Source organism: Salvelinus alpinus, chromosome 7 (assembly GCF_045679555.1).
Source record: "Salvelinus alpinus chromosome 7, SLU_Salpinus.1, whole genome shotgun sequence".
NCBI lineage: Eukaryota > Metazoa > Chordata > Actinopteri > Salmoniformes > Salmonidae > Salvelinus > Salvelinus alpinus.
Window position 1 is genome coordinate 82,417,914 of NC_092092.1, and position 25,903 is coordinate 82,443,816.

Genomic DNA, 25,903 nt, shown 5'->3' on the forward strand with positions numbered 1-25,903 from the left:
AGAATCAAATGCATGTATTTGCAGTGAATGCACTGAGATCCCTGACATCTTAACAATTAATATCCAAATAGAGAGATATGTCAGATGAATCATTATTCATAAATGAATGAAAACATTTACATAGCCAGAAAATACTCCAAGCCAGTCACTTCGTATGAAATAAAAAGGAGCCTAACCTAGTGTACACATTCAATTCTGAATACCAAACGCTTCCTCTATAAAGCTAGCTAGCTGACAAGTTACTTTCGCAACACGTTTTGAAGAAGAAGCTTCAAGTGCTTCAATCTGTCCAACATTAGCTTGATACTGAGCCAGTCGATGAAAACGATGTTGCAACCAACACCCACAACTGGTTGTGTCGTGGCCTGGTCGCAGCCAACAACAGAAAACCAATGTGTGCTTTATTAAACTGCAGGCTATGCATCAAAGACTGCACCAACCACACAGAACCACTCATACCATCACAACTTCCAGAGAAACCCGAGCAAAGACTGGAAGCGGACTTGTTCACTCTGCTAGTAGTGGACTACTTCTCAATGTATGTAAAACATGGAAAACCTTTCTCTAAGAAATGTCTGCAGATGTTGTAATCCATCTGAAGTCCATTTCTTTTCCCCACATGTGGTACCCTGAGGCCATGGTAATGGATAACGGATCTCAGTTCCCCCCCGGAAAGACCCCTTTCTGACTTTGCTGCCAAGTATGGATTTTGCCTTGTCACTGCTAGACCCATCAATCACAAACACAGCAGCGATCAGCTCGTGGGAAAAGGATAGAAAGAGTGAGGATCAGCAACAAGCGCCACAGAGTCAGCGACCTCAGCAGACTCCCACCTGGAAAACAGGTGTGGGTGACTGACTCAAAAGTCACAGGAACAGTGCTGAGGGGGGGGAGACATGCAGCTCCACGATCCTATATGGAGGAAGTTCCCCTACGGGTCTGTCCGCAGGAACAGACAAGACCTCATCCATATGGATGAACCTGAGAATAACAACGCTAAATCAGGAGAAGATTCAAGTGTCTTTACCACTCCGACACACCGGGTCAACACCAACACCCAAGGTCATCACGGCTGTATCTGCTACACACCTACCGCCATAAAGGCAGAATAATTCCTTGAGGTCTGTTGACAGGAAAGCCCTTAGCCTTAGCCCTTAGTAAGGAAAGCCCTTAGCCTTAGCCCTTAGTAAGGAAAGCCCTTAGCCTTAGTTCTCTGAAAAGGGGAGATGTGATGTTATTCGCATATTGCATCCTGATTGGCCATATGCTAATGAGAGCCCGTGGGAACGGTTGGTGAGGAAAGCATCTCCCTGTAATGCGAAGCAACGGCATGCTAGCAATAAATTAGCCTTCATAAAGCTCCACCGTTAGTAGCTATTTTACTCACAAAATAGACAAGTCTAATAGTAAATAGTATTTATTTATTATTAACAGCTCATTTTCTAGCGGGAAGTGAAAAACCAGAAGCCCATTTAAGGCAATATGGAGTAAACTGGACATTTTTTCCCCCTGATCTCTTTTAAGAGACACCTAATAAATGAAAATAAGCATACACTATGTGTGTGTGTGTGTGTGTGTGTGTGTGTGTGTGTGTGTGTGTGTGTGTGTGTGTGTGTGTGTGTGTGTGTGTGTGTGTGTGTGTGTGTGTGTGTGTGTGTGTGTGTGTGTGCGTGTGTCGGGAAAGGGAGGGGCTGTCAAAAACTATACACGATAAGAGAATGGTCAAAAAGGTCAAAAGGTCAAAAGGTCAAAATATCCCCTCCAGTAAACAAACCCGGGATCTTCAAATCCCAGGGTGGTGACGCTACCTATTACACTACAAACCCATGTTATATAGATATGTCAACTGAACACTCTATTGAAATGGGACTGTCTGGTGATGTCGACAAACGTTCATTCCAAAATGTTTTTTGTTCATTCACTCAGGACACATTGAATGTTTATTTCTCTTGCTTGGGGGAAGAAAAATAATGTAATTGTCTAAAACAGTTGATTTGTTGAAAAATAGTTTCATTTTATCACGTAGCTACCAAAATTAGCAAGAATGGAATTTTCTTTTGACTACGAACAGGTCTCGCAAGCAAGCAGTGATCATTATGATGTTGTTGTTGCTGTTGTTGTTTACCTGGATGGTTTGTGTGCAACAAGCACCCCTGCTACGTTTTACTCGTGGATGGCGACTTCATGTTTTCCGGGACACATTGAAAAGTAACTTGAAACTGTGTTGATCAGTCAGCTCACATTTGGATTAGCAGACTGAATTAATGCATACAGTAAGGGATATAATTTGCTCTGGATCTTCTAACAGCAATGTGTCTTTTCTGGTGTGTGCATATATTATAAATTAGCGGCGTGACAATTTTTCCCAAAAGTTGCCAAAGTTTGGTGTATCTAACTGGCTATAAGAGCAGCCAAGTTGCCAACGTTTGGTGTATCTAACTGGCTATAAGAACATCCAAGTTGCCAAAGTTTGGTGTATCTAACTGGCTATAAGAGCAGCCAAGTTGCCAAAGTCTGGTGTATCTAACTGGCTATAAGAACATCCAAGTTGCCAAAGTTTAAGAACTCTGATATTCTGCTGAAAAGATCTGAGCATTGTCAGAAATGCTACAAAAAGGTAGCACATCGTTGGTGTTTACTGGGCACGTGAGAGCGGTAAATTGGGAATTTAATCAAAACTGTTGCACCTACAAAACGTATTGGATGTAAGTCTAATAGCCACCTTATGGACTCTGTAGTCTTGTTTAAATCCGGCATCTAGAATATGAGCTAGGTTTGAGGAAAAAAAATAGTCTGACGACTCTAATGCTAACGACCCTGTCAAAAATCCCTTATAGTGGTTCTCGGCGACGGCTGGACGGAGAGTGACGAGAGGTGGGGAGGGTGTTGTGTACCTCCAATCAAGATGATTTGCACATTTCATTGACAACGGTGTCATACTGGCTTACAAATGAATGGTAGGGAGATTTAATTTAACACTGAGCTTCAACTATAAAAGCTAGAACAAAAATGGCCGTCAAACACAGTGAGTGGTTGGTCTATTACTAACAAGCAGCGCCGTTTACCTTGTCATTACATTGTTTTCCTGAGCATCCTGGCACCTTAGTCAAAGGCTTAGCTTCTGAGTGCCTTGAGACTGTTTGTCATGGAAATCAGCCCTCCTCTGAGCCAAAACAATTATGGCAATGCGTTGGGCTATACTACAGGTCTGCTGTAAGCATGGCATGGCATGTCAAAGTACAGGCAGGGCGTCAGACAAGCAGCCTTGTGTAGGAGGAAGTGATTGGTTCACACTGGTTTGAGTGGTTTATGTAGACATTGCAGATGTTTCTGATGAGTTAGTACATCATATGAGGTGTTTTATAATGCATTATACATAGTTCATAAGGAGATATAAGACATTTTACTAACTTGGTTGCAACAAACACTTTCTCTTGTAATTATAATTGGTTTGTATAGATGTGCTCCTTTCCTTTAGTAAATGTAATATAGTTTTACTTTCATCTTACAGGGTTTTTTTTTTTTTTTATCGCTTTGGTACTATTTTCACAAGTATGTGATACATTTTCACAGCTCTTAGTAGAAAACTCCAAACTGGTCACACTAGTAACACAGCCAGTCTTTCATTAAAAACCTGTCGTGGTGCATTCATTTGGACTGTAAACGTCTCTCACTACACAACCGTTGATTCAAAATAGAAGTTTATCGTGAAATGTAACGAGAACATTGTTTTAACATAATGAGATCTTTTTCAATGCAGTCGTTTTAGCGACCAGTTAATCCAATTGAAAACAATGCAAGATACGTGTTTCAAATGGCCCTTAGAAGTACTGACGATAATATGCTACAATACTGTAGATTACAGCTTTCACTTCAGGCAATACACTTACATAACCCCAACAAAATTGACAGAAAATGTATAATTTCCATAATATCTATCCAATATGTAATCAAAATGAAGACATCCTCTACAATCTCTCATGCAAAAAAAACAAAAAACGATTTCAGATATAATTGCAACATAGGTGTACTGTCTGTAATCAAGCATTTGGCCATAAATTCTCATCCACATCACAGTGAATGTCCTCATTGTACATGCACCCTGGGGAAAACCTTTTTGGCGTGGCGAATCCAAGCTTGACATTGGTCTGCATTGATGTCGTCGCATACCTCATCCATGGCTAGAAAGAGAGTGGCACACTCACGGGGGATGGCGATTGTACACCTTCCATCGTCATGCTGAAAACAAATCCTCAATAGGGCGTGATAATGAGTAAAGAAGAGTATGGGGGTAGGTATAGGGTCACGAATCAGGGACTGAGCCTGAAACACCTCTGCACGGTGGAACCTGACATTGACCCACACAACGACCGCTTCAACTTGACAGGCCTGCTCAATTTAATTTAATTGAGAAATATAATGAGGTGTGCAGGGTTGTAGGATCTATGTAACATGTCCTACCACACCATGTTCAGAGATACATTGTATTAGGATAGCATTCAGATCCCTTGACTTTTCCCCCAAAAATGTACATTAAAGCCTTTTTCTAAAATAGCATCTATCAGTACCTAATGATATAGGATTCATCAGTACTTAATGATGCTATTAAAAAAAGTTATTGTGTGATTTTATGTGTTGTACTGTACTTAGGCAATTGAAAACATGACTAAAGTTTTGAAAATATATCCTTTTTGATGATCTGTTTTGAGTTTTCTACTAAGAGTTGTGCAATTTTACCACATACTTGTGAACATTTTACCAAAGTGATACCAAAAAAAAAACATGCACATTTATTTTTTATTTAACCAGGCAAGTCAGTTAAGAACAAGTTCTTATTTGCAATGATGGCCAAACCCAGACGACGAGGGGCCAATTCTGCTCCACCCTATGGGACTCCCAATCACAGCCAGATGTGATGCAGCCTGGATTTGAACCAGGTACTGCAGTGACATCTCTTGCACTGCGTTGCAGTGTCTTAGACCACTGCGCCACGAAAATAGTAAAACCCTTGGAGGGAAGTGCAGTAATGCTTGGTGCTGTGAGTCTGTGTGTTTCACTGTTTGACTGACAGAGTCTATCTAAAAACATGGCAGGTAGATACCTTGACTGCCTTGTACGTTTTTTGCCATTAAAATGATATTCAATTGGGCTTTGATGGCTTATTGCCTGAAACCACACCTTTATAATGATTTCAGGTAGAACATTCAAATTGAAATATTTTATTGCCTTGGAGCCCCATCAAAATAATTGTTTTGATGTGTCCTGTTTTTTATTTGGCACTGACATTAATTGGAAACGAACCTAGCCAGGGAAAAAAAGTATGTTTTCTAGGTATGTTGACTGAAATGAGCTACAGTCCCTTGGCTTGATATTATGGAATTTGAGTCCAACATCAGGCTAGCAGAAAGTCAGTCAGTGGTTTTGGGGAGAGAGTGTGTCTATGTACAATGTTGTCACTTTGTTTGTGTGTCCAATGTAGTAGCTGCATAATAATACAGAGGGATAATGATCAGGTTAGTGGGGAGGATGTTGTTGAAACACAGCTAGCATCTTAATTTCTATGGAAAACCTTGTATTATTGTTCACTGAATGCTTTTCCACCTGGGACGTTTGTATCCTTTCCCTCAATTTGGTTAAAAATAGTACAAATACATTTTTTTTTAAAGAGTAGAGTAATTATCCTATATACAGTAGCTACTGCTGTACACACACAACACGTTATATTAATATACTGTCCGTACTATCTATACACACCATCCTATATAACTATTGCTGTACACACCTATTCATATGCTGTCCATACTGTCTGGTTCAGGACTCTGACATTGCTCGTTCTGATATTTCTATATTTCTCCATTTCTTTTCTTTTTCCTGTTTAGATGTATCTGTATTGTGTTGTATTGTGACCAATAACATTGGATTTGATTTGAAATAGGTAGAGTAAACAACAAGTACATCATTTAGTACTGATAAATCTTATATCATTAAGTACTGATAAATCCTATATCATTTAGTCCTGATAAATCCCATATCATTTAGTACTGATAAATCCTATATATTTTACTACTGATAAATCCTATATATTTTACTACTGATAAATCCTATATCATTAAGTACTGATACAATCTATATCATTAAGTACTGATAAATCCTATATCATTAAGTACTGATAAATCCTATATCATTAAGTACTGATACATCCTATATCATTAAGTACTGATAAATCATATATCATTAAGTACTGATAAATCCTATATCATTAGGTACTGATAGATGCTATATCATTTAGTGCTGATTAATCCTAGATGAAAACAAGCCAATTCCAAGGGCTTATACTGGACCGTCAGACAGGCATAAAGCTATGGTACACAACACTCTACAGTACTGCATCAAATTAGGGCATATCTGGTATTTCAGGAATCCAATGCTGGTGAATCCCCTCATCGTAACAGACAAAAATCTTTTTTTTCTTTTCCTTTGTTTATATGCACTACCTGTCAGCGTGTACAGTTCCACCAGAAGTGGAATCCATACACAGGTTTGTGTATGGATTCCTACTTCAGATCAAAACCATTGAAGTCACATGATCAAAGCCATTTGGATAATCCTGGAACTACTGCGTTGCTTTAATCCCAGTGAGAGAAACGATGTACCACGGTAAAAACAACAAAATAAATATCAGAAACAAGTCAATGGAATTGCAGTTGACTAAATGTAGCAACAACAAGGCACTTTGTAGTGAAAGGCAAGGAAGTTAGCTGACTGGATAAAGCATCTCATTGTAAGTGTGGAGAATGCCAGTGGTGCCTAATGGCCCCCACTCACCCGACATACCAATGTGCTGCCCCCCCCCCCCAAAAAGACCCTATCTGCTCGACACTGGGTGTGAATGGTGCTCTTGTTCTCATGTTTATAGGGCGTCTGCCTTGAATGTGAACAGCATGGTTCACATCCTGCATGGGCTATGACGTCGTAGGGAAGGAAAGATAATGCAGCTCATTAGGGTACCTATTTTGCTAGCTTGCTTCAGAATGAAGAGTTTGGGCTCCTCTCTACCTAGTTATTTTCTGTTGCTATTAAAGTCAGCAAAGTTGCACCAAAACTCTTTTAATCTCTGATCATGCAACATTTTTCTCACAAAAAAATGAATCTAATTTCAAAAATTCCCAGCGGTTTTTCTCATTTGTATCATCACAGTTACAACGACCGCCTTTGCTCTGGATGAGACCAAAACATCAATATGTGGTTGGTGTAATCCAAGGACCTTTACTATGCTTGTTGATAATGTGATGCGCTCCCTATCAGATCTACCAGTGTACCAGACCGGAGGTGGATTTGTAGGATAGACAGTCAGAAGGTTAATTATACGGTATTACATTGACATTGACTTAAATCTCATAACCATTGTGGTCAGATTTTCGATAATGAAAACACATAACACAGAGTTCATTTTAACACTCAGAGATTGATTCACAGATAGTTGCATTGCGTCTAGTTTATTGATGAAATATTCATGGGTGAGATATACATTCATTACATGTAGGGTGCATCCTAAATGACACCGTTTTCCCTATGTAGTGCACTACTTTTGGCCGAAGCCCAATAGGGCCCCAGTCAAATGTAGTGCACTTTGTAAGAAACGGGGGTGCCATTTGGAATGTCTGATAAAGCTTCTCTGACAGCTGTAACAAATGAACACGCCTTCTATGAAGACTATTGTTTTGTTCTGCTAAGAGAACGACGTGACTTGAATGCTGTTAATCCTGTTAAAATATATAGGCACGCTCATTACAGACCCAGGAAATACCTTCTCTGGGTGTGTGTGTGTGTGTGTGTGTGTGTGTGTGTGTGTGTGTGTGTGTGTGTGTGTGTGTGTGTGTGTGTGTGTGTGTGTGTGTGTGTGTGTGTGTGTGTGTGTGTGTGTGTGTGTGTGTGTGTGTGTGTGTGTGTGTGTGTGTGTGTGTGTGAAGAAAGGGAAACAGCTGTGGATTATCAATGCTAGCTATTCAACTCAGTCTGCCCACTCACTTTGTTAGGAAGTCAAATATTGAACACCATCCACAGTTTTACATTTATGTATTTATAAAAAAAAGTTTTTCCCCTTTTTCTCCCCAATTTAGTGATATCCAATTGGTAGTTACAGTCTTGTCCCATTGCTGAAACTCATGATATCCAATTGGTAGTTAGTCTTGTGCCATTGCTTAAACTCCCGTACGGACACGGGAGAGGCGAAGATCGAGAGCCGTACGTCCTCCGAAACACGACCCTGCCAAGCCACACTGCTTCTTGACACAATTAACCCGGAGGCACCAATGTGTCGGAGGAAACACTGTACAACTGGCGACCGTGTCAGCGAGGATGCGCCAGGCCCGTCACTGGAGTCGCTAGAGCGCGATGGGACAAACACTTCCCGGCCGGCCAAACCCTCCTCTAATCCGGAAGACGCTGGGCCAATTGTGCGCCGCCTCATGGGTTTCCCGGTTGCGGCTGGCTACGATACAGCCCGGGATCGAACCAGGATCTGTAGTGACGTCTCTAGAACTGCGATGCAGTGCCTTAGACCGCACAGTGTGTTTCTAGAAATGTATTTGTCTTTGAATTGTCCATTAGACTACTCTGTTTTGATCTACGCCTCTTATCTAAATCGACATTCTCTGTTTAATAAATACATGTATTGTGCCTTTCACGGTACCCAAGGGACGGGGAGACTACAGTAGAGGACAATACAGTAGAGGAGACTACAGTAGAGGAGACTACAGTAGAGGAGACTACAGTAGAGGAGACTACCATAGGATAGACTACAGTAGAGGAGACTACAGTAGAGGGAACTACAGTAGAGGAGACTACAGTAGGGAAGACTACAGTAGGGAAGACTACAGTAGGGAGGACTACAGTAGAGGGAACTACAGTAGAGGGAACTACAGTAGAGGGAACTACAGTGGAGGGAACTACAGTAGAGGAGACTACAGTAGAGGAGACTACAGTAGAGGGAACTACAGTAGAGGGAACTACAGTAGAGGAGACTACAGTAGAGGGAACTACAGTGGAGGGAACTACAGTAGAGGAGACTACAGTAGAGGGAACTACAGTAGAGGAGACTACAGTAGAGGAGACTACAGTAGAGGGAACTACAGTAGAGGGAACTACAGTAGAGGAGACTACAGTAGAGGAGACTACAGTAGAGGGAACTACAGTAGAGGAGACTACAGTAGAGGAGACTACAGTAGAGGGAACTACAGTGGAGGGAACTACAGTAGAGGAGACTACAGTCGAGGGAACTACAGTAGAGGGGACTACAGTAGAGGGGACTACAGTAGAGGGGACTACAGTATAGGGGACTACAGTCGAGGGAACTACAGTAGAGGAGACTACAGTATAGGAGACTACAGTAGAGGAGACTACAGTATAGGAGACTACAGTAGAGGGGACTGCAGTAGAGGGAACTACAGTAGAGGGAACTACAGTAGAGGAGACTACAGTAGAGGAGACTACAGTAGAGGAGACTACAGTCGAGGGAACTACAGTAGAGGAGACTACAGTAGAGGGAACTACAGTAGAGGGAACTACAGTAGAGGAGACTACAGTATAGGAGACTACAGTAGAGGGGACTACAGTAGAGGGAACTACAGTAGAGGGAACTACAGTAGAGGAGACTACAGTAGAGGAGACTACAGTAGATCAGACTACATTAGGGTTGACTAGAGTAGTGTAGACTACACTAGGAGAGACTACAGTAGATGAGACTACATTAGGGGAGACTAGAGTAGTGTAGACTACAGTAGGAGAGACTACAGTAGGGGTGACTACAGTAGGGGAGACTACAGTAGAGGAGACTACAGTAGATGAGACTACATTAGGGGAGACTAGAGTAGTGTAGACTACAGTAGAGGAGACTACAGTAGGGATGACTACAGTAGAGGAGACTACAGTAGAGGAGACTACAGTAGGAGAGACTACAATAGAGGAAACTACAGTAGAGGATATTACAGTAGGGGAAACTAGACTACAGTAGGGGAGACTACAGTAGGGGAGACTGCAGTAGGAACGACTATAGTAGGGGAGACTACAGTAGAGGATTCTACAGTAGGAACGACTATAGTAGGGGAGACTACAGTAGAGGATATTACAGCAGAGGAGACTACAGTAGGAGAGACTACAGTAGGGGAGACTACAGTAGAGGAGACTACAGTAGAGGAGACTACAGTAGGAACGACTATAATAGGGGAGACTACAGTAGAGGATATTACAGCAGAGGAGACTACAGTAGGAGAGACTACAGTAGGGGAGACTACAGTAGAGGAGACTACAGTAGAGGAGACTACAGTAGGAACGACTATAATAGGGGAGACTACAGTAGAGGATATTACAGCAGAGGAGACTACAGTAGGAGAGACTACAGTAGGGGAGACTACAGTAGAGGAGACTACAGTAGAGGAGACTACAGTAGGAGAGCCTATAGTAGGAGAGACTACAGTAGGGGGGACTACAGTAGTGTAGACTACAGTAAGGGAGACTGCAGCAGTGTAGACTACAGTAGGGGAGACTACAGTAGATGAGACTACAGCAGAGGAGACTTCATTATAGGAAACTAGGAGACTACAGTAGAGGAGACTACAATAGAGGAGACTAGGATATTACAGTAGGAGAGACTACAGTTGAGGAGACTTCATTATAGGAAACTAGGAGACTACAGTAGAGGAGACTACAATAGAGGAGACTAGGAGATTACAGTAGGAGAGACTACAGTAGAGGAGACTTCAGTATAGGAAACTAGGAGACTACAGTAGGAACGACTATAGTAGGGGAGACTACAGTAGAGGATATTACAGCAGAGGAGACTACAGTAGAAGAGTCTACAGTAAGGGAGACTGCAGCAGTGTAGACTACAGTAGGGGAGACTACAGTAGTGTAGACTACAGTAGAGGAGACTGCAGTAGATGAGACTACAGCAGAGGAGACTAGGAGACTACAGTAGGAGAGACTACAGTAGAGGAGACTTCAGTATAGGAAACTAGGAGACTACAGTAGAGGAGACTACAGTAGTTTAATTTAAAGCATTTAATTCCCACATTTTCTAAAAACATGTTTTTAAATAAGGCTGTAACGTAACAAAATGTGGGAAAAAGTCAAGGGGTCCCAATGCATTGTATATTGCAGATCTAGGATTGCTTTGAGTGGCACTGTCATCCTGGCATAATGTAGTGCTTCCAGTGTTTCCACCCACTGTGAAAAGCTAAGACTCTCATCAACATGCATCTAATCTGTTTTGCTCTCTGACGCTCACAACAAGAGTCATTAAAAGGGCAAGGGTTGTTCTGCAACAGGAGATCTTAGGAAATTCCACAACGTAGTATAATAATAGTATAATAATGTCACATAGTTGCTGTCACAAACTCTACACAGTTGTCACTGACTAGTTCAGTACTTATTTTCCCAGTGAACAAACCATTTACGTACTTGCAGCATTCATAGAAATTCATTTTTATTAGGTTTTTGATTGATGGACAATTTTTTTCTTGATTGAAATTTGTCAATAAAATTTGTGAATGCAACTGTTTATTTGAAACCATTTTGTATACAGAACATGGTAAAACATTTCAATTTGATTGCTAAATATGAGGGCAGAGCAAGCAGATGAATGAAAGTAGTCAATTTGAGGTTTTTCTTTCACTGTGGGAATCCCTCATGCTTAATAAATTGGGACTACCCACTGTGCAGCAGTGTATTCTCTATCCTTAAAAGGGACTGGGTGTGCTTTGGAGACGGGCTCAGCATAGGAGACTAGTACTCAGTGTCTCCCATGCACCTGTAGAAAAGCTGACATTTCAAAGTGTTCCCCTTTTTACACTGTGGCATATTCAGTCAGTAGTAAGTTTCTTCACTGACGGCTGAGAGATTAGAGCAGTGCTTAGCCCGGTGCTAAAGTGGCTAGGGAAATGTGGCGGGGGTGGGGGTGGGGGGGGGGGGGGGGGGGTAGGTTCTCACAAGGAAGTGACACGGTGGAATATTGTGTAAAAAGTTTCTAGGACTGTTTCCCATTTCCATGACAGCCTGAGTCCTCTAAAGTGAAAGTGTGTCACTTTTAACGCACCATAACAACATACTGTAGCTGATATGTAGTTATTATTGTGACTTGTTTGGTATTCTATTAACGTTGTAGGAGGAAACGGCTCTCAAACTGAATTCACATGCTGACAAATAGGAGACGTTTAATCAGAGGTGACTAACGTCTTAAATTTTACACATTACATTTTCACCGTACTGTAATTTCACTCTCTCTCTCAAGGAGGTCCATTATCATATGACGATGTGTCTTCCTGTGCAACGCGTATTGTGAACAGAACAATAATAGTATCTACTTAAAGGCATTAGGCACTGATGACAAGCGCTTTCTGGGCTTAGATTTGCCCGAACGAGCAGACAGGGTCATTGAAAAGGGTTGCTGTCGTCAACCTACCCACACAGTGGATTCTAGTTCATCTTTGCAACAGGAAAGACTATGTGTGATGGTTTTGGTTTATGATTTGTAAGCACAACTCAGGTTACAGTTTATATATAATATCATATTGTTTGGACCAAGATCATTAAATAAGTGAAAACTAAATAACTTGAATAAGGAATACTAACGGAAAGCGTGTGTTGAAGAATTGAACATTTCGAACTTACAGTTTTTTACAATCACTTTGGCACTAATTTCGGGAACCTTGATGTCATTTTTCCAATGATCAAAATGCAAATTTTTCAAAACTCTAACACTTTTTCCAATTGCTTGGATACAAAACACATAAAGCTAAGATCATTTGTTCATTGAACTAAAATCACCTGTTCAAAATGACACAACTTAAAATCAAAGTATTACCATTTCAAAATGCAATTCACACATTACATCTGAGATGACTGTCTATTCATGTCATTACAATGATCTATCTATCAATTGATACAACTGCTCAAAATGATAGGTAACTGTTGCATTACTCTTAATGCAGAGTTTTATGGAAACTGACAAACAATTTTCCATGTTTAGATCATGAACGTTTCAGGATAACGAGATCCATTGACAACAATTACCGTGGAACATGAACCAATTGGACTACATTATCTATGGATGTAATGTTTCATCATCATTCTTTATCAGAAACGGTTTCTACGGTCCCATGTACCACTTTACCAGATCATGTTTTCAGATTTGACATTACTGTACACTCACCGGCCACTTTATTAGGTACACCTGTCTAGTGCTGGGTAGGACCCCCTTTTGCCTCCACAACAGCCTGAATTATTCACAGTGTTGAACGTTAAGAGATGCCCTTCTGCACACCACTGTTTTAAACAGCTGTTATTTGAGCATGTTTGGCCTTTCTGTTATCTTGAATGAGTCTGGACATTCTCCTCTGACCTCTCTCATTAACAAGGTGTTTTTCCCCACAGAACTGCCGCTCACTGAATGTGTTTTGTTTATCGCACCATTCTCTGTAAACTCTAGAGACTGTAGTGCGTAAAAATCCCAGGAAGGCAGCTGTTTCTGAGATGCTGGAATCACCATGTGTGGCATCAACAATCATACCACGGTCAAAGTTGCTTAGATTACTCATCTTGCCTGTTCTAATGTTTGGTCAAACAACATCTAAAGCTCTCTACTCTATATACTCTATATATTGAGTTGCAGGCAGCCAAATGATTCGCTGTTCGAATGTAACCTTCCTTGATGAGCTAAATCAGGTCTGTAGAGCTGATGGCATGACCTATGTCATTGTGTGGGATAATGTCAGGTTCCACCATGCTCAAATGGTGCAAGCATGGTTTCAGGCCCAACCACATTTTACCACCCTTTACTTACCCCCGTACTCTCCTTTCTTAAAACCCGATTGAGGAATTTTTCTCCACATAGAGGTGGAAGAGTATATGATAGACGCCCTCACGAACAAGCCGCCCTTCTCCAGGCCATGGATGACGCATGCAATGACATCACGGCAGACCAGTGTCAGGCCTGGATTCGCCATGCCCGAAGATTCTTCCCAAGATGTTTGGCTAATGAAAACATCCATTGTGATGTGGATGAGAACCTGTGGCCAAATCCACAAGACAGGGTTGATGGAAATATAGAAGTACAGTAATCAATCCTTTGTTTTTCTTTTTACAGTAAGCCAGGTGAGGAACACTGCAGTTGATCTTCAACAGTTTTTTCTATTTTTGTTTTTAATTATTTTTGCTTTGATTCAAAGAAACCTATGTTGTGATTTTATTGTATTTCATCAATAAATGTCATATTTTGTTCAATGATTCCACTGTGTCTGTAGTATTCTCTCTACTAGTCCTTTTACAGTGATGTATTTATGTGTAGTAGCATAATTAAACATGTATCACATATTTTGTACTACAATATTTAATGATTGTACGAACAACTACACAGTGAAACTATCGGTATCTTGTGTGTGGGTGATCTAAATTAATGTTCCTATGGTATTTCATGATAAATGAGTTATTTGAACCAATGATTCTGCAAGTGCAAGGTTTCTTTAAAGATATGAATGCACAATGCAATGTATTGAACATTGGACAGCCTGTGTTTACAAGTGATGACCGTTTTGAGTTTTGTGTCTAGAGTTTTGAAAAATGACCACAAGGTTCTGAAATTAGTGCCAAAATGATTGTATAAAACTGTAATCAAGCCATGCTCATTATACCCTCATCCCAAAACACACACACACACACACACACACACACACACAGCTTCCTCCCCCCTGCCTCCCAAAATTCTGTCATGTTTATATGAAAGTTCATTTCTCCTGATATAGTAACAGTATCAGCTCTGGGGGGGAAATTGTTTTGACTAATTCCGACAGCCAAAGCTTGGCCATCGGCCCTTTAATATTACATGAGATGAGTGTTTACGCTGCTTGCTGCTGCAGTGCCAGTGAAGCTAGCTGGGGTTGTGTGTGTGTGTGTGTGTGTGTGTGTGTGTGTGTGTGTGTGTGTGTGTGTGTGTGTGTGTGTGTGTGTGTGTGTGTGTGTGTGTGTGTGTGTGTGTGTGTGTGTGTGTGTGTGTGTGTGTGTGTGTGTGTGTGTGTGTGTGTATTTGTGTGTGTATTTGTGTATTTGTGTGTGTGTGCTTTGAGTGTGCTTTGTGTGTGTGTGCTTTGAGTGTGTGTGTGTGTGTGTGTGTGTGTGTGTGTGTGTGTGTGTGTGTGTGTGTGTGTGTGTGTGTGTGTGTGTGTGTGTGTGTGTGTGTGTGTTTTGTGTGTGTGCTTTGAGTGTGTGTGTGTGTGTGCTTTGTATGTGTGTACTTTGAGTGTGTGTGAGTGCTTTGGGGGTGTGTGTGTGTGTGTGTGTGTGTGTGTGTGTGTGTGTGTGTGTGTGTGTGTGTGAGTGTGGTTCTCTCTCGTCTCTCTCTCCCTCACCCCTAGACTCTCTTTAAGTTGTGATGAATATAGATGTTGGTAGTCTGGGCAGTTCTGTGTCTCTTCTCTCCTGGTGATATCATAAGGAAGACATTAATGGTGTCATGGCGTATTAGGCGGTACCCCGGTAACATAATTGAATATGAGGGGCTAATGGCTGACACCTACTTGGAAACAATGTAGCATCCTGAAGTAGCTAGTTAAGTTTTCGGGCGGTGGGGGGGGTTAGTCTGTGAAGCCCCTCTCCATTCCATGTAAGGCCTGTTCATTCCCCCTGTTATTAGTGGTTCAGTCATTGTTAGGCTCAAACATTCCCTGTTGCGCGTGAAAAGGAATACGTTTCCCTGGGAAAAAAATGTGTGTATGCAAACACTTGAGCATCTCGGCATAATCACTAACAGCAGGACCATCTGTTGTTGGCTTGACGACATACCTTAGCCGATTATTTTAATGCTGTTTTCTTGCCTCTAAATGATGCATTGCTGTATTAGAAAGAAAAAAACACAACAAGATAATCATCTGACTATAAGGTCTGTGCTGTAAGTAGTACGTCCATATGTTATGTGGACTCATCTGACTGCTAAAGGAGGTTTGTAAATCTTTTCAGAAAGCAAAAAAACTACAAAAAAATGCATAAAAAAAACCCCAAAACGTTATTATACCCTGTGAAAGCAAATCAAGATTATGTTTTCAAGATAAACATCTACAACCAACAGGGCAGTTTTTTTCTTGGATTATGAAACGGCTAAAACTTGCCTGTTGATACAGTAGGGTTACGTAAACTCTGTACGGTCCAGAGAATAACGGAAGAAGAAAAATAAGCAGCATCTACGGTTTGTCCCAAATGGCACTCTGTTCCATTGGGCCTTGGTCAAAAGAAGTGCACTACGTAGGGAATAAAAAGGGGTGCCTTTTGGGACGGAAAACCTACTGTCACAAATACTGTTGTGGTGGAAATGGCTTTCCACAGTAAGCATGTTTCTGATAATGTGTTTTTCTATCTTGTAGAATCAGGGCCAGACACCGGAAAAGTCCTTGAACTCAGACGCATCCACCTGTCCCCATAAGGTAAGCTCTCTCTAGACCTATAAAGGATACAGTATATTACTCTATATAGACCTATGTAGGATACAGTATATTACTCTCTCTAGACCTATAAAGGATACAGTATATTACTCTATATAGACCTATACAGGATACAGTATATTACTCTATATAGACCTATAAAGGATACAGTATATTACTATATATATAGACCTATGTAGGATACAGTATATTACTCTATATAAACCTATAAAGGATACAGTATATTACTATAGGATACAGTATATTACTCTATATAGACCTATAAAGAATACAGTATATTACTATAGGATACAGTATATTACTCTGTATAAACCTATACAGGATGCAGTATATTACTCTATATAGACCTATACAGGATACAGTATATTACTATAGGATACAGTATATTACTCTATATAGACCTATAAAGGATACAGTATATTTCTATATATATAGACCTATGTAGGATACAGTATATTACTCTATATAGACCTATAAAGGATGCAGTATATTACTCTGTATAAACCTATACAGGATACAGTATATTACTCTGTATAAACCTATATAGGATACAGTATATTACTCTGTATAAACCTATACAGGATACAGTATATTACTCTGTATAAACCTATACAGGATACAGTATATTACTCTGTATAAACCTATACAGGATACAGAATATTACTCTGTATAAACCTATACAGGATACAGAATATTACTCTGTATAAACCTATACAGGATACAGAATATTACTCTGTATAAACCTATACAGGATACAGAATATTACTTTGTATAAACCTATACAGGATACAGTATATTACTCTGTATAAACCTATACAGGATACAGTATATTACTCAATATACACCTATACAGGATACAGTATATTTGATATCCATATTTCTATATGTGCTGGATGTAGTAAAGCTGGGTTTCGTTTGTTCACTGCGAGATGTGTAACTAATGCAACATTTTTATTTTTCCTGTTAAATTATATTAATGACATCCACACTATTTATTTTGTTATAATTAAGAATTACTACTCACATTATACATGCAAATTAGAAGTACCACATTTTTTGACATGATGTGAGAATTTCAAATGTATTCATTGATTTCCCACTAGGCTATGCAAAGTAAAAATCCACCATCCTCCAGACTTATTCAAGTAATCGTCACACATCGAACTAACTTTCCACTTGACTCTGCCACTGGTGCCACTGGTAAACGTGATAATGTGCTATGTAGTGAAATCCTCTCACGTCTTCCAGTTCACATAGGAAAAAAAGTGTCAAAATGGCCATGTCCTTTTCTGGTTGAGTGGCACGGTCAAGAGTAAAAAAAAAAGAAAAGAAAACCTCCTTTGAAGCCTAAGTCATGGTTAAAAGAAAGACCGTGGAGAGGGCCGTCTGACAGCCTGTCACCGTGTGTTCAGCTGAAACTACACCTCTTCTCAGCCTAAAAACTACAATCTGGGATTGGAAAAACAACAAAATGTTTGCTCGTCACTAGTTTCTGTATAGAGCTGAGGGACGGGGCTAGGGGGAATGTCACACCTCTCATATTCATTGACAGCGCTCTAGATGCAAGGACTGACAGTTCATGCTATCCAATATGTAGATTTTAAATATATTCTGAAGCTATACTTTATTTTGTTTTTACTTTGTAAACAATGGAGGGGAAAAAAACGTAATATCACGGGTTATGACGAAGTTACAGACAGTTGTGATATTACTCACAGGCTACTTACAATTTATATTCTTCAAAAATCAATGGCGAAAATGTAAAATTGAAATGACCATTGAACAGCTAGGTTCCCAAATCCCAGTCTGCACCTTTAATGCTCGGGCAGGCTTTCTAAAGTGACCGTTGAGCCGTTGAACGCTGCCGAAGTGTCGTCGTGGCGTGTCACGCTGCGTACGACAGTAAATAATAATAACACCATGCTGTCATTGGGAAATAGTGAGCGTGGCAATTAGCTTGGTCCTGAGTCCACTCGGCACAACAACAACAACAAAAAACACGAGACTGGAATCACAGCCACGTCCTTCACATGGTCCTGAACCATAACTGTTCATCTCTGATAAGACCAGCTCAGCCATCACGATAGTCTCAAATAGGCACCCTATTCCCTATGTAGTGCACTACTTTTGACTATATTTGAGATTTTTGACTATAGGGAATAGGTTGTCATTTGGGACAGATATTATGTGTAAGTCTCTGGCCATTATAATAGGGCATAGGGTGCCATGGGCCCTGGTCAAAAGTAGTGCACTATATAGGGATTAGAGTGTCATGTGCCCTGGTCCAAAGTAGTGCACTATATAGGGATTAGGGTGCTATAGGGCTCTGGTCAAAAGTATTGCACTATATAGGGATTAAGGTGCCATAGGGCTCTGGTCAAAAGTAGTGCACTATACTGTATATAGAGATTAGGGTTCCATGGGGCCCTGGTCAAAAGTAGTGCACTATATAGGGGAAAAGGGTGGCATATCACCAGGAATAATTTGCATGCATATACTGTCCTTGAGATTTTAGGAAGCGTTTGCAATGTCCCATGTCGCCTCTCTCATCAGCCCTCTCTCTATAAATAAGCTGATCTGGACTGATGTAAAATATAATGAAGCGAAGAATGCCACTTTGGAGATTTGCAATTGCCTCAATACCAGTGGAACATATGTTCTCGTCTCGTCTCGTCACGGTCTTCTCCGTGATCCAGATTCACAGAACATTACACACGGAGCCAAAAGAACGCGGGGCCAGTACCATCATTTACCAGTCAATCAGTGAGAATTAATATCTAAGAAATCAATGAGAGAAAATGTGATTTAGATACAAGGAACGCTTGATTATATTGAAGCTTAGGATATTCCTGTTTACTTCCTCAGCCTGCATTGTGTTGCGTCTGGCCGTCAACCAAAATATATGAACAGAGAGAGAGAGACAGAGAGAGAGAGAGAGAGAGAGAGAGAGAGAGAGAGAGAGAGAGAGAGAGAGAGAGAGAGAGAGAGAGAGAGAGAGAGAGAGAGAGAGAGAGAGAGAGAGAGAGAGAGAGAGAGAGAGAGAGAGAGAGAGAGGGAGAGAGAGGGAGAGAGAGAGAGAGATAAGGATACACGGCTCTCCGGCACTGTGATTATATAAAGAGTGTGAGAGAGAAAAAAGAGAGGGGAGGGGAGGGTGGGAGAGAGCACTAAGTATACATAATTGCTTCTTGACACATTGGCCAAATTCTGCAGTGCCAGTATCTAAAGGGAAAGAAGATGATTAACGGCTGTCCGAGTGGGTGGCAAAAACTTGGGTCCGCGTCCCAAAAAGCACTATATTCCCTACATAGTGCACTACTTTTAACCAGATCCCTGTGGGGTAGTGCACTAAAAGTAGTGCACTTTAATAGGGAACAGGGTTTCTGGTTTCCATAGTGATTGTACTCCAAAAGCCATACATCACATTCTGATATCCTCTGGGGTCTGAATATTGTTCATCTACTGACTATCCTCTTGGGTCTGAACATTGTTCATCTACTGACTATCCTCTTGGGTCTGAACATTGTTCATCTACTGACTATCCTCTTGGGTCTGAACATTGTTCATCTACCATAATTGCTCACATTAAATACACGGTCCTCCAGTCCCTTATTCAATCTCAACAAACAGTTTTTTGATCTTCTTCATTTGGTGTCTTCTTGGTTAAAATCTAAAGACTGGTAGAAAGACTCTCTGTCTATCAGTGAATAATTGAACAGCGAAACCCCCTCCTCTGTTTTTGAGAAGGGGATGGCTATAATATTTCTAGAGGCAAGCACAAGACATATTGCGAACAGCTCAAGAGGATTCTGAATAACACCAGGGTTTTTTTTTTCTCTCCTTACAGCAGTAAATATTAAATAATGAAATGAGTCCGTATTTTGTACTAAATCTTCAATAATGAAATTAGCTAATATTTTGTGTGTAGTGTAACAGGGGAGGCAGATGGCAGATGGTTGGGATGATGGAAGGGGACTGGTTCATCTACCTCTCCCTGTATGGGGTATCATGCCCAACCCTGTCACTGCCAGGTTCATGAAATTACTATGGCAAACAAAAATCATTAAACATCCCTCCTCATGAAACCATAGGAGCGTCACAAATAGCACCCTATTACCTATATAGTGCACTACTTTTGACCAGGTTCCCTTGGGCTATGGACAAAAGTAGTGCACTACGAAGGGAAAAGGGTCATTTGGTGGCACATTCCATGATGTCATATCACGCAGTGTTTTTTCCAATAGCACACATGCCGAGTGACCCTGGTATCCATGCTGCTAACACATTATTTATCTAACATGCTTGGCCAGTCCACTATACAAGAGAATTATATCTGTTTAGCATACAGTGGAGAAGTATCCTGGTATAAATTCATCAAATTAAATGTATTTTATGAAGCCCCTGCTGTTAAAATCAGCAGATACCCGGCCTAAACCTCCAAGAACAAGCCATGTAGAAGTAGACACGTTTCTTCTAGTTTGGGATATTCACCATACATAATCTCTGCATAACGCATCTATGTATAAACTGTTGGCAGGGTCTTGATGCCAGAGGAACCGGCTGGTGAATAAGCACTTCTTAATGATGATTCATACAGTATAATAAAATACAATGCCTCCAGCAGCCAAACAACAGGGCTAGTAATGCAGCAATTACCACGCTAAACTCTAGGGTTAGTGTTAAACTGAAGGGTTAGAGTTAAACTGAAGGGTTAGAGTTAAACTGAAGGGTTAGTGTTAAACTGAAGGGTTAGTGTTAAACTGAAGGGTTAGAGTTAAACTGAAGGGTTAGAGTTAAACTGAAGGGTTAGAGTTAAACTGAAGGGTTAGAGTTAAACTGAAGGGTTAGAGTTAAACTGAAGGGTTAGAGTTAAACTGAAGGGTTAGAGTTAAACTGAAGGGTTAGTGTTAAACTGAAGGGTTAGTGTTAAACTGAAGGGTTAGAGTTAAACTGAAGGGTTAGGGTTAAACTGAAGGGTTAGAGTTAAACTGAAGGGTTAGGGTTAAACTGAAGGGTTAGTGTTAAACTGAAGGGTTAGAGTTAAACTGAAGGGTTAGGGTTAAACTGAAGGGTTAGTGTTAAACTGAAGGGTTAGAGTTAAACTGAAGGGTTAGAGTTAAACTGAAGGGTTAGAGTTAAACTGAAGGGTTAGAGTTAAACTGAAGGGTTAGGGTTAAACTGAAGGGTTAGTGTTAAACTGAAGGGTTAGAGTTAAACTGAAGGGTTAGGGTTAGTGTTAAACTGAAGGGTTAGGGTTAGAGTTAAACTGAAGGGTTAGAGTTAAACTGAAGGGTTAGTGTTAAACTGAAGGGTTAGAGTTAAACTGAAGGGTTAGTGTTAAACTGAAGGGTTAGAGTTAAACTGAAGGGTTAGTGTTAAACTGAAGGGTTAGAGTTAAACTGAAGGGTTAGGGTTAAACTGAAGGGTTAGTGTTAAACTGAAGGGTTAGGGTTAAACTGAAGGGTTAGTGTTAAACTGAAGGGTTAGGGTTAAACTGAAGGGTTAGGGTTAGTGTTAAACTGAAGGGTTAGGGTTAGAGTTAAACTGAAGGGTTAGGGTTAGTGTTAAACTGAAGGGTTAGTGTTAAACTGAAGGGTTAGAGTTAAACTGAAGGGTTAGTGTTAAACTGAAGGGTTAGTGTTAAACTGAAGGGTTAGGGTTAGAGTTAAACTGAAGGGTTAGGGTTAGTGTTAAACTGAAGGGTTAGTGTTAAACTGAAGGGTTAGAGTTAAACTGAAGGGTTAGAGTTAAACTGAAGGGTTAGTGTTAAACTGAAGGGTTAGAGTTAAACTGAAGGGTTAGAGTTAAACTGAAGGGTTAGAGTTAAACTGAAGGGTTAGAGTTAGTGTTAAACTGAAGGGTTAGGGTTAGAGTTAAACTGAAGGGTTAGAGTTAGTGTTAAACTGAAGGGTTAGGGTTAGTGTTAAACTGAAGGGTTAGAGTTAAACTGAAGGGTTAGAGTTAAACTGAAGGGTTAGGGTTAGTGTTAAACTGAAGGGTTAGAGTTAAACTGAAGGGTTAGAGTTAAACTGAAGGGTTAGAGTTAGTGTTAAACTGAAGGGTTAGGGTTAGAGTTAAACTGAAGGGTTAGAGTTAAACTGAAGGGTTAGAGTTAAACTGAAGGGTTAGTGTTAAACTGAAGGGTTAGTGTTAAACTGAAGGGTTAGTGTTAGTGTTAAACTGAAGGGTTAGAGTTAGTGTTAAACTGAAGGGTTAGAGTTAAACTGAAGGGTTAGTGTTAGTGTTAAACTGAAGGGTTAGGGTTAGAGTTAAACTGAAGGGTTAGAGTTAAACTGAAGGGTTAGTGTTAGTGTTAAACTGAAGGGTTAGTGTTAAACTGAAGGGTTAGAGTTAAACTGAAGGGTTAGTGTTAGTGTTAAACTGAAGGGTTAGGGTTTGAGTTAAACTGAAGGGTTAGGGTTAGGATTAGAGATAAACTGAAGGGTTAGGATTAGTGTTAAACTGAAGGGTTAGTGTTAGCGTTAAACTGAACGGTTAGTGTTAGAGTTAAACTGAAGGGTTAGTGTTAGCGTTAAACTGAAGGGTTAGGGTTAGGATTAGAGATAAACTGAAGGGTTAAACTGAAGGGCTAGTGTTAAACTGAAGGGTTAGGGTTAGTGTTAAACTGAAGGGTTAGGGTTAGGATTAGAGATAAACTGAAGGGTTAGGATTAGTGTTAAACTGAAGGGTTAGTGTTAGCGTTAAACTGAAGGGTTAGGGTTAGGATTAGAGATAAACTGAAGGGTTAGGATTAGAGCTAAACTGAAGGGTTAGGATTAGAGCTAAACTGAAGGGTTAGGATTAGAGCTAAACTGAAGGCTTAGGATTAGAGCTAAACTGAAGGGTTAGGATTAGAGTTAAACAGAAGGGTTAGTGAAGGGTCAGAGTTAAACTGAAGGGTTAGTGAAGGGTTAGAGTTAAACTGAAGGGTTAGTGAAGGGTCAGAGTTAAACTGAAGGGTTAGTGAAGGGTCAGAGTTAAACTGAGGGGTTAGTGAAGGGTCAGAGTTAAACTGAAGGGTTAGTGAAGGGTCAGAGTTAAACTGAAGGGTTAGTGAAGGGTCAGAGTTAAACTGAAGGGTTAGTGAAGGGTCAGAGTTAAATTGAAGGGTTAGTGAAGGGTCAGAGTTAAACTGAAGGGTTAGTGAAGGGTTAGAGTTAAACCCAAAGCTGCAGTCCATGGGAGTCATAGGGGGCCTAGGAGACTCACATGCCCATGCATGTACACACAAACACACACACACACACACACACACACACACACACACACACACACACACACACACACACACACACACACACACACACACACACACACACACACACACACACACACACACACACACACACACACACACACACACACACACACATACACACACACACACACACACACACACACACGCACACTTCATCTAAGGTAAAGTTGATCCTGCAGGACAAGCAGGAATATTCACAGCACCCTGCGCCCACTCCGTGGTCCCATTGTGGCGCTCCGGGTTGCATCGGTGGACATCCTATGACAAATATGTGGTGTGACTGAAAGGAAAAAAAAGACAGTCTGAAAGGTCATTTGTGACCTCTGGGTCCGGTCCTGTGCAGCAGCTGTCGCCAGTGAACACAGCATGTCCGCGTCAAAAGGCAAAAGGTAGAGCTATGATGCGCAGCCAGCTTGCCAATACTGGAAAGGAAGACTTATACATGGAAACACAGTCGGCTTCATTGCGGCGAACAACTGGAGATTTTTCTTCTGTTTTTTTTTTCTTTCTGCGGGTTCTGTTTTGTCTTATCTGCAGAGCCTCCAGATAACATGGCTCATTACATGGTATCCATGACAAGTCATAGACAGAAACACTGGTATCGCTGCTGCTCACTGGCTTCGGAAAGTCTTCACACCCCTTGAATTTTCCCTCACATTTTGTTGTATTACAGCCCTGAATTTAAAATTAGATTCAATTGAGATTTTTGTCACTGGCCTGATGCGCAATACCCCCCATTATGTCAAAGTAGAATAAGGTTTTGCACATTTTTTTTAACAAATTGAATACTTATTGGGTCTATAAGTTTTCAACCCCTTTGTTATGGCAAGCCTAACTCGGTTCAGGATTAAAAATGTGTTTAACAAGTTATACGATCAGTTGCATGGACTCTGTGTGCAATAATAGGGATTAACATGATTTCTGAATTACTCTGTACCCCACACATACTATTATCTGTAAGGTCCCTCAGTAGAGCAGTGAATTTCAAACACATATTCAACCACAAAGATCAGGGAGGTTTTCCAATGCCTCACAAAGAAGGGCACCTATTGGTAGATGGGAGAAGAAAAAAAAGCAGACATTGAATATCCCTTTTGAGTATGGTGAAGTTATTAATTACACTTTGGATGATGTATCAATACATCCAGTCATTACAAAGATACAGGCGTACTTCCTAACTCAGTTGCTGGAGAGGAAGGAAACCACTCAGGGATTTCACCTTGAGGCCAATGGTGACTAAAACAGTTAGAGAGTGTTTAATGGTTGTGTTAGGAGAAAACGGAGGATGGATCAACAACGTTGTAGTTACTCCACAATACTAACCTAAATGACAGAATGTAAAGAAGGAAGCCTGTACAGAATACACATATTCCCAAACATGCATCCTGTTTGCAACAAGGTACTAACGTAATACTGCAAAAAATGTGGCAAAGCAATAAAAAAATTGATCCTGAACACAAAGTGTTAGGATTGGAGCAAATCCAACTCCTGAGTACCACACTTCATATTTTCAAGCATAGTGGTGGCTGCATCATGTAATGGGTATGCTTGTAATCATTAAGGACTGGTGAGTTTTTCAGGATAAAAAAGAAACAGAATGGAACTAAGTACAGGCAAAATCCTAGAGGAAAACATGTTTCAGTCTGATTTCCACCAGACAATGGATGATAACAGGGCAATAACCTAAAGGCTACATCTACACTGGAGTTGCTTACCAACAAGACAGTGTGGAGTTGCTTACCAACAAGACAGTGTGGAGTTGCTTACCAACAAGACAGTGTAGAGTTGCTTACCAACAAGACAGTGTGGAGTTGCTTACCAACAAGACAGTGTGGAGTTGCTTACCAACAAGACAGTGTGGAGTTGCTTACCAACAAGACAGTGTAGAGTTGCTTACCAACAAGACAGTGTGGAGTTGTTTACCAACAAGACAGTGTGGAGTTGCTTACCAACAAGACAGTGTGGAGTTGCTTACCAACAAGACAGTGTGGAGTTGCTTACCAACAAGACAGTGTGGAGTTGCTTACCAACAAGACAGTGTAGAGTTGCTTACCAACAAGACAGTGTAGAGTTGCTTACCAACAAGACAGTGTGGAGTTGCTTACCAACAAGACAGTGTGGAGTTGCTTACCAACAAGACAGTGTGGAGTTGCTTACCAAC

The 25,903-nt window shown here is 40.7% G+C and overlaps 1 protein-coding gene across 1 annotated transcript in view; it reads left to right on the plus strand.

The window, feature by feature from the left end:
- The window catches only part of LOC139581769 (protocadherin-11 X-linked-like), a 387,159-nt gene that overhangs the window by 157,235 nt on the left and 204,021 nt on the right, over positions 1–25,903 (plus strand). The window contains exon 4 of the mRNA XM_071411915.1: positions 16,407–16,466. Within this exon, the coding sequence (XP_071268016.1) occupies positions 16,407–16,466 (60 nt within the window). The remainder of the gene's footprint in view (positions 1–16,406; positions 16,467–25,903) is intronic.